Here is a 9,762-nt window from a genome sequence, read left to right as displayed (position 1 = left end):
ATACCATGTCACGAGTATCGATATTCGGGGTAGAATAACTGATACTTTTTTATATGTATCAATATTTTCTGGGTTTTAATTTTAGGAGAGAAACAAAATGCTAATTTGGTACCATTTTTTCTGGATGATATTGATATCGTCTACTAGAATTACTGATACCTTTGATTCAATATCCATACCTACGTGATTTATTCAAAATTTTTGTTAAATGGTTTACAAGCATGTTTAAATCCTGTTATAAGCTCGTCCGATGTATGTTTAGCATAACTTAGTATTGCTTAAAGTATTCATGACTTGGAATCTCTATAAATAATTTAATGATATTTTATGATAATCGTATAACAATGAAATGTTTTATGCTTGTTGTTGATGAGACGGTGGTGTAATGTCTTGTTACTCGGGCTCCGCGATAGGGCCGGGTATAGGGTGTTACAATAAGCATGCATTATGTATGAGATTGTGATGTGAATTGATGAATATGAGCATAGGTTATGTGCATAAAACAATAATTAAATATGTGTAATTATGGATATTTTGGCCTTGTGATCTCTTGAAACCGTTTGATATAGTTGGCATGCCAAAGAATTGTGAGTACTCACCTTTGTATTTTTTAATTTAGGCGTTGAGACCCTAAGACAAGTTCGAGAGATAAGGGAATGTAGAGTTAAACTCCATTCATCGGGACATCCTGGTGTGTTGGAGAGTGTTTAGCTTAATATTACTTTTTTGGGATACGTTAGACTCATTGAGTCATTGATGTGATGGAGATTCGTTTATCCAATGTGTGGTGATAGAGTCCACTTTTATGTTTCATAATCTTAAGTTGTCAAATTATCATTATTTGACTTATATATATGAGTTATGATGTGTGTAAATGCATGTAAGAGTATAAGCTAGACTTATAAGATAATGAAGCATGAATACATTATTTTGATTTGATGAATATATGGTTGTGATTGTGCCTTAGTATGCTCTTGCTTAATTTATGTTGTTGCCTATGTTTTTCGGTAATTCTGAACATTTACTGAGCTTAAAAAATCTCACACTCTTTGCCTAAAATTGGCAGGCTAGTAGTACATTCAAGGAATGCAGAGTGGGCAGGCGTTGATCCATCCAATGCATAATTTTCGAATAGGTGGTTTTATGATTTTTGGACACTTTGAATAAAGGCAATGTGGGTATAGTTATTATTATTATTATTAATTTGGTAAGGCTTATGGAATGTTGATATTGTTTTTGAACTTTGATTGTGGACATTTTGATGCTTGAGACTGAGTTCAATAATGCATGTTATGTTATCTTGATGAATATGTATTAATAAGGCAGGTAAAATGGTTAAACGATGATAGTAGGCTTGGTTGAGTTAGACATTATTTCTATAATGAGTAGGAATATTGTTTTGAGCATGAAGAACGTTTTAACTTGTGAATTTTTAGCATTCTGGGTAAAAGGATCAATACTCAAGATCAAAATAGCAATACTTTGCGAATGGAAAGTTTTCAAAAATCGACAGCAACCAAATTTGGTATCGATACCCAAACAAGGGTATCGATACTCGTGATAAAAATATCGATACCTCTGCAAAGATATCGATAAAATGTTTTGAACCAAAATTGATAGAGAACTAAAACGGTGTCGATACTTACTTTAGTATTGATACCTAACACATAAATATCGATACCCGTTGGTTTAATATCGATACTTTAGATTTCAAAAATTTTCAAATAATTCTACTTACGCTGGTTTAGTATCAATTGGGACATGCAAAAACACACCAAAAAATTCAAAATGAATCATAAAAACATCAAACTTCAAATTCAAATATGTATTGAAAGCACTCCATGATCTCACGGCAAGCTTAAATCCATACAACTAATGACCACTGAACACCCTTAAGCTTAGGTAATGTCCTATAATAGTGACTATTGACTAACAAAAATGAATACATTTCGGGAAATCTTGGAGAGCAGACTCAAGTATGTGTCAAGGAAGACTCTTTTTTGTATTGAAGAGAACTTAAACTAAACAGAGACCCTTCTCATCCTCTCTAAACCACTCTCATAATCTTGTAGCAATTGTAGCACATCCATAGGAGCTTGTGGAAAGACCAAAATCCCATAATGGTTCCCAAGTACCATAGCCGCTATTGCATCTAGCCGATTCCATTCGTATTACCCGAACCTCCCATTCCTGTCGAAGGAAGCTAGCAATTATATATTGTAAAATAGATCTATTTTAGTTATTTTAATTGGTTGTTATTATTTATCAAGTAACTTCGGAGAATTTTGTAATAAGTTTAACCCTCACTTCTAGTAAAAGGAATTGCAGATGCCCGAAAATTACACTCCAAGTAAGTCTATTTATTTTACTTTTTTATTTCTTAGAGTTAAATAATTGATTACTTGGCAAGCAAGTGGCCGATGCAAATCAATAAAAATAATTGCAAATGCTACATACTTGCATGTCAAGTAGTTTGAGTAGGTCTTAGAAGAATTAGCTTACATGCATTGTAAGATAGTTGACTAAATCTTAAGAGGTTTAGAGTTTCTTTACTTGCAAGCCAATTTTAAACTATATATGGGAAGGCATGATCGCCATTAGGATATGTACCTTTGTTTTTTTTAATTAATAAAATTACTCTTAAGAGAGTTTTTCTTTCAAGATTCAATTATTGTTTGAGCTTCAAAGATTTGCAGCAACTCAACATCAAGCTTGCAACTTTTCACACTCTAATTTGCTAGGTTCATATTTTAGAGAGTTGGTTAGAATCCTATGATTATCTTTGTTGGTTACTCAACCAAAAGGGGCGTGGGAACACTAATCCATCATTTCAATTTCATCTTTATACCTTAAAAGGGCATTTGACCCATACAAAAGATGGCAGCAGCAACTCAATTAATGAATCCTAACTTCCAACTTAGTTACTAAAATGTCTTTGGTTGAAGTGACAAACTCCGATGTTATACTCAGAGCTCTAATCAGGAAAGCATTTACAGCAGCTCCTTCGGTTCTAGGTCTCATCATTTTTTTTTTTATATTAAAGCTCTCAAATACCATGTAAACTCATCCAAGTGGCTGCCCCTTCATCTTGTCTAAGTCTAATCCTTTCAAATGGACCTTTTTTATTAAGTCAGTTTGATTACTGATAAACTAAGATAATACACATTATCTAAAGCCAAGACAAAATACCCTTAAATGGAAGCTCTTCAAACTAACAGATTCCATTTTGAACAGTTTTGCACTTGTTTTTATAAGATGGATGCACAATTAGCATATCATGGTAGTAGGATAATTGCCATACAAGATAGTCATGTCCTCGTACATATGGGCTCTGTGAAACTAGTATTCGGACAAATTGGCATAGCAAGGCTTTGTATTCAGTTGGCTGACAGAATAGTAAAGATGAAAAATACACTTTGATCCGAAGTACGATAAGTAATGGCACTCAATACCAGCTTAGAACAAGCCAAGTTTAATTGGATGGAAAAAGGGCAGCGAGTAGCGTGCCACCCAAATAAACCTTGGACAATATTATGAAAACTAAACTAAACTAAACTAATCTGAATCTACAACTTTCAAGCATGATGACTACATAACTGCTATAACACCTGGAGGTTGAATGCTTTTGGATGGATTGACAAAGACCAAATGCTGACACCATATACTACCGAAGTTCTTCCGCTCCCCGCACTGAACTCCCACAAGCAAGATAGCATTCATTCACAACGCCCACAACAATCCCCTTTTGGTTGATCTGTACAGTGTGGGGCAAGAATAATGCTCTAAGTGAACATATGGTCTGATCATTAACTCAGGCTGACTGCAACGTCACCTTCTCCGAAGCTGTGCTCTGATACTCAGCACAAGCCTCCGGGGTATCTTCTTCACTAGGTGGAACCAGCTGCCAGAACAGTGGTAAGTACTTGTCCCATTCAAGCAAAATCATAGAGCCTTTGGCACTCCCAGTTTTTTCCTTCACCATGAAGAATTAAAGTAAGGACATTGTTCAAGAAAATAAAGGCAAAGCACGTAAAGAACTTATACCACAATAGAAAATCCGACATTTGTAAAAGTAGTTTTTAAAGTTGATCGCAATAATCATTACATGAGGTAGTATTGATATTATAATCGTAGTCTTCAAATTGAAAAAGATAATGTCCTTGATTAATTCACTCAGAAAATAAAGAAAATCAAAGTGTTTTCCGTAATATATATATATACATCACAATTCAGCATATAAAAGAAAGGTATTATTGATGTGTTTGTGACAAATATTTGCTAATGGACAAATCACTTAAAATTAGTAGGAACAGATTTTGTTTGAAGAATATACTATACAGAAAAACTATTAATCATCACGATTTCAATATTTAATCTTTTGGGAATCTTGAATTTTTAAATATTACTTCATATAAAAGAAAATTCATCTAAATTTTAAAAGCATTTTATACTCAAGGTTTAGAGTATTGAGGGGGGCAGATTAGTTTTCATGTACCATTTGAAGAGCCTAAACTAAATTCACCGTGTACATAAAAGAGAATACTAAACTTAGCCAGACCACGGTCTTAAGTGGCTCTGCCACTGCCCACTTGTCAGCAAGCAGTGGCTCTTAACCTAAGAAATATGTGACAAGTCAAAGTGTTTCTTGTGCTGGTTCATTATGATTGTTGGACAATTCAAGGTGAACTTACAACATGGGCCTCGATAAGGCTCTTAAGCTGCATCTGTCCAACAGGGGCAGTTACTCTTTGGATCTTCACAATTTCCTTATTTACCTGATCAAACATTTATAAAATTGTAAAGATGTGAATCTGAAGGAATATCGATGGAAAGCAAATGATAATAGTATGATATATTTTTCTTACAGATATTTGATCAATTAGAAGAACCAGAACAAAACATTACTTTCACTGACTTGCATCCCTACAGATTATACGTATGTGCTACAATTGTCAAAAGTGAAGCAAGCAGACTGGAAATGTGCAAGAGGCCTTCATTGCAAAATCTATGTATCTAATGCTTTGGCTAACAATTGGAAACCTCAAAACTAGAGGAAATTGATGTTCAAAAGGGTATTTTTCTTCTTCTTTTAGTAGAGTGTGGGGGAAAAGGAAGTATTCCAAAGTTTAGAATCTAAGAAAAAATATATCAGTAATAATAAGGAGAATTGAAGTAGAAAGAAAGGGGAGAAAAGGTTAAAGCATTAAAATATTTTATAAACTTTGTGCGTGTCTTATGTGACCACATTCTGTTTCGGAGCAGCAGAAGAAATGGGACACAACTGATGACTGATGGCATGCAATTAGTTAAGAATCATTTCCTATGACAGCAGAGAGGTCTCATCACAAATTAACCACAGCATTTCTAGAAATTATATTCAAGGATGCAGGATTGTTAAATACTTTCCAATGTATAATAAATTAAGAAGCCAGGATATAAGAGAGGAAGACGGGAAACTTCTGCTCAAACCTTGGGTATTAGAGTATCATCCTCATCAAGCATGTATGCTAAACCTCCAGTCATTCCAGCAGCAACATTTCTCCCCACTCTGTCAAAAATAAATGCAACATTCAAAGAATTACATCAATTTTTTTCTTTTTTTTTTTTTTGGGGGGGGGGGGGCGCTAATTGGATTACATCAAGTAGCTTAGTGACAACCAGTACAAAAAATAAACCATTACTCACTTTCCAAGTACAACCACACAACCACCAGTCATGTACTCACAGCAATGGTCACCAGTGCCTTCAACCACTGCTTGGGCAAGTGAGTTTCTCACAGCAAAGCGCTCTCCAGCCTTCCCTCTAACAAAGATTTGTCCACCTGTTGCTCCATACAAACATGTATTTCCTACAATAGTTGCATCCTCAGGGCAAAACCCAGGATTCTCTACAGGGGTTACTACCAACTCACCTCCAGCCATACCCTTGAAATATTTATAGTGTTCATGTCAGATTCTATGAACAAACAATGAAGTTCAATCATACCTTGAAGGTTCATTTAACACTTTTTATTATATTCTATTTAACTCGAGAGTTGGCTAACAATGTTCACAAATCAGTTTAGGCTATACCAAAGTGACAGTTGTAACAGATACACACAAAAACACATACTTGGAAAAGGAATTTTTTTGACATAGTTTACGTGTTTAGATTGTTTCATACCTAGTTAAAGTCTATAGTGGTCAGAGTCCATTAAAAATAACTGAATCACAAAATCGCATGTTTTTTACTAACCAAGTTCAAAATTTTAGAAAATCAATTGCACTTCTTTTGAAATATTAAAATTATCCAACAGAGCATGTAGATAGCAATTTAGTAACAATACCTTTCCCACATAATCATTAGCTTCTCCAATAAGTCGAATATTCATTCCAGGAGTCAGGAAGCATGCAAATGACTGCCCAGCACTACCAGTAAATCTATGGACAAGAAGAAAACTGTTTTAGCTTGCATGACACAGATGCATTTTTAAGCACAAACGTCAACTATTTAGAAGTTGGATCTCACGTTATATTAATCTGCCCAGCAAACCCAGTGTCACCATATCTTTTTGCAATCACACCTGCTATACGACCACAAACAGCTCGGTCCACATTGTATATCTTTATAGTCTTATGTACCTCTTTCTCATTTTCAATTGCATGAGATACCTGAATGAACGAAATAAAGCTTCTTAATTGCTGACTATTACTAGCAACTCATACTAAAAGTATCGAAAAACAAATTAAATTAAATTAACAATTTTCATAACATAGTTTAAACATTAAAATCTACCTTAACGACTTTGTTTCCTTATATTGCAATTTTATGTTTCTATCAACCAGTCTAGTTCCTATAAAGGCATCACTAATTGGCATAACAATCCCCAATACATTGAGGTGGCATTATAATATGTTATAATATGTTACCATCCCACCTAAAACCAATAAGAAATAATGGAAGGGTACAACTCAAATACAATGCAGAAGAGATCCGAGACTTCACCAATGTGAAGAAAAATCACTTAAATATGTTACTGGATAAAGGCAATACATTTAAGTAGACCAACATGTTGGGTTATTCATGGCTGGACTGCATGATTGCATTCGATTAGATGCTCTAATGCACAAAACATTGATTTAGCCATGACTATAAGCCTTGCTAGTGCCTATGAACAGAAGTAGCAAATGCTATGTGTCAAAAATAATCGTAAAGGAATTTGGCAAGGTAATGAGGGAAGTTACAAATTCCCTGTGGATATAACAATTTTGGCACCCAACTTTCTAAAGGCAGCAATATGTTAGGGGAACTATTGAAGCAAAATCAATAAATCATCTAGCCACTTTTTTAAAGTTATGGGCAAAAATGGTAGAGAGAAGGATGAAGGGCTTATGTTATAATTCTGACGATCAGTATATGGTTATAATTCTGACGAACAGAAGTAGCAAATGCTATGTGTCAAAAATAATCGTAAAGGAACTTGGCAAGGTAATGAGGGCAGTTTCAAATTCCCTGTGGATATAACGATTTTGGCACCCAACTTTCTAAAGGCAGAAATATGTTAGGGGAACTATTGAAGCAAAATCGATAAATAATCTAGCCACTTTTTTAAAGATATGGGCAAAAATGGCAGAGAGAAGGAAGATGGGCTTATGTTATAATTCTGACGAATAGTATATGGTTAGGTAACAATTTAAGAAGCTCTTTTGGCAGATCTGAATGACACAAAACCAAAATCTAAAACTAAGACTGAACTGGGTTGAATTATATCGTCAAGTTATCATGAATTCAAGCTTGAGGTAAACCTTTTATTTGTTGGTGGGGGCATAGTTACGAGTCAAACCTATGTTAGGAAAGGTCATTAATTTTGATTCTCTAATTAAGGCTTAGACTGAGATTTTAATTCTTAGGTTTCTTGATTGTGATTTTATTTCAGTTAAGTTACTTCCCATTTACAATAGGTTTCCTATTTATGTAATAAGACTAATCTTTATTTAAAGAGATGTATGGAATAATAAATCCCTAAGAAAAATTTCTATAAAGAAACCCTAAAGAGACCTAAGTCTGTCTCTAATGAGTCCAAAGGTCTCTCCCTTTGATGAGCTGAACTATCAATCAAAATAGGTCATTACAAGAATCAAGATAAAGGGAAAACAACTGACCTCCCTATCAATCTCCCTATGACTCGATCCTATTTGTGTTTCATAACAAAAGATTTATTTATGAAACTTTGCAACTACAACTACCGACTATGACATCTTTCATTTGAAATTCTCCTAGAGCCCTTGAGTGCAACATAGTTACCTAGGAAGACTAAGTACTTACAGAGGATATGGCTCAAGTATGACACAATATGGAATGGTAATGGTGACATGTCAACTTCTAAAATTTAAGGATATAGAAGCGGAATTATATCATAAGAAAAAATTTATTTCAATAGATTTTAACAAAGCATACAATAAAAAACTTTAATCTTTCTTTCTTTCTTTCTTCTTCTTCTTCTTTTTTTCTTTTTTTGAATTCTGGCACCAATGGAAGTGTCCAAATAAAATGTTATCATTTTAAAAAATTTCCATATTCAGCCATGTTGGATACATATCCCAGCATCTCAAAGGTGCGTAGGCATTCAGCACAAACACAACACCAAATGCAATGGGGTAGAGCCATACACAATATGATATCAAATGAGGAGAAAACTAGCTGAATCAAGCAAGTTGTAAGATTTTCAAGAGCATTTGGAACAGAAGGGACTACTGGAAAAACCTTTTGTTTGTCTAAATCTCACAGGGTCCTCTCCATGTCCCAGTCAAGAAAAAAGCCATTGATCATGAATGTGAAATTACATATACATGCAAGTGTTACCTCAGGATCAGAAAGTAAAATAGCATCCAGAACAGGACCATTTGAGTGAACTTCTTGAGTCCTGATGGCAGTACTGCTCCATTTTGGTAATCCAACATTCTAGGAACCAGAGACAATTTTTATGTTGAATGCAGATTAAAAATAAGCATGTTCACCAGAAGAAAAAAGAAACCTTCATGTGATGAGAGAAGGCAATGACTCAAAAACATACCGACAATATATAATTCAGATCAAGATGCTGCGTTTTCACTAGTGAGATATCTCGTGGTTTTAGCAAATCTGTTCGTCCAATTATATCATCCAACTTTTCATAACCCAGTTGTGCTAACATGCCACGCACCTGAGAGAAAAAAAAAATTCTATTAGAGGGGAAAGAATACAGAAAAGAAAAAGTGAGAATGATAATATAAAATGAATTCTAAATTGAGGAAAAGGAATACAAAACCCCATCAAGAATAAGGATTATGGGTTACCTCCTCTGCAACATATAAAAAGAAATTGACAAGGTCACCAGGCACGCCAGGAAATCTTGCACGAAGTTCTTCTCGCTAATGTTGAAATAAAAATACATATTAATAACAAAAAGCAGGGGATAGTACATTACATACGAGCACAAGCAATCATAGCATCATATAAGGGAAAGGGTATTCTAGTACCTGACTGGCAACACCAACTGGGCAATTATTTGTGTGACAAATGCGAGCCATAACACACCCAGTGGCAATCATTGCCAAAGAGCCAAAGCCATACTCATCAGCACCCATCGCTGCAGCCATTAGAACATCAACTCCGCTTCTGAAACCACCATCGACTCTAAGAATTACCCTTTCTCTTAGTCCATTTTCAATGAGAGTCTGTCAAAGATCAGTGATTTAACATTGCTCTTATTCTTTCAAATTAAAAACAAAAAGCATTGCTCTT

The 9,762-nt window shown here is 34.6% G+C and overlaps 1 protein-coding gene across 1 annotated transcript in view; it reads right to left on the bottom strand.

Moving 5' to 3' along the window:
• Positions 1–3,242: 3,242 nt before the first annotated feature.
• Positions 3,243–9,762, bottom strand: part of LOC108466881 (ferredoxin-dependent glutamate synthase, chloroplastic) — a 36,293-nt gene continuing 29,773 nt past the window's right edge. The window contains exons 24-33 of the mRNA XM_017767236.2: positions 9,498–9,695; positions 9,315–9,389; positions 9,053–9,181; positions 8,842–8,940; positions 6,508–6,650; positions 6,326–6,419; positions 5,686–5,924; positions 5,470–5,548; positions 4,692–4,775; positions 3,243–3,973 (exon numbers count right to left, since the gene is read on the bottom strand). Coding sequence (XP_017622725.1) covers positions 3,812–3,973; positions 4,692–4,775; positions 5,470–5,548; positions 5,686–5,924; positions 6,326–6,419; positions 6,508–6,650; positions 8,842–8,940; positions 9,053–9,181; positions 9,315–9,389; positions 9,498–9,695 — 1,302 coding nt within the window. The 3' untranslated portion in view covers positions 3,243–3,811. The remainder of the gene's footprint in view (positions 3,974–4,691; positions 4,776–5,469; positions 5,549–5,685; positions 5,925–6,325; positions 6,420–6,507; positions 6,651–8,841; positions 8,941–9,052; positions 9,182–9,314; positions 9,390–9,497; positions 9,696–9,762) is intronic.

The sequence above is a fragment of the Gossypium arboreum genome, chromosome 2 (assembly GCF_025698485.1).
Source record: "Gossypium arboreum isolate Shixiya-1 chromosome 2, ASM2569848v2, whole genome shotgun sequence".
NCBI classification, from domain to species: Eukaryota; Viridiplantae; Streptophyta; class Magnoliopsida; order Malvales; family Malvaceae; genus Gossypium; species Gossypium arboreum.
Note: the sequence above shows the minus strand (reverse complement) of the source record. Positions and strands in the feature narration are given on the sequence as shown.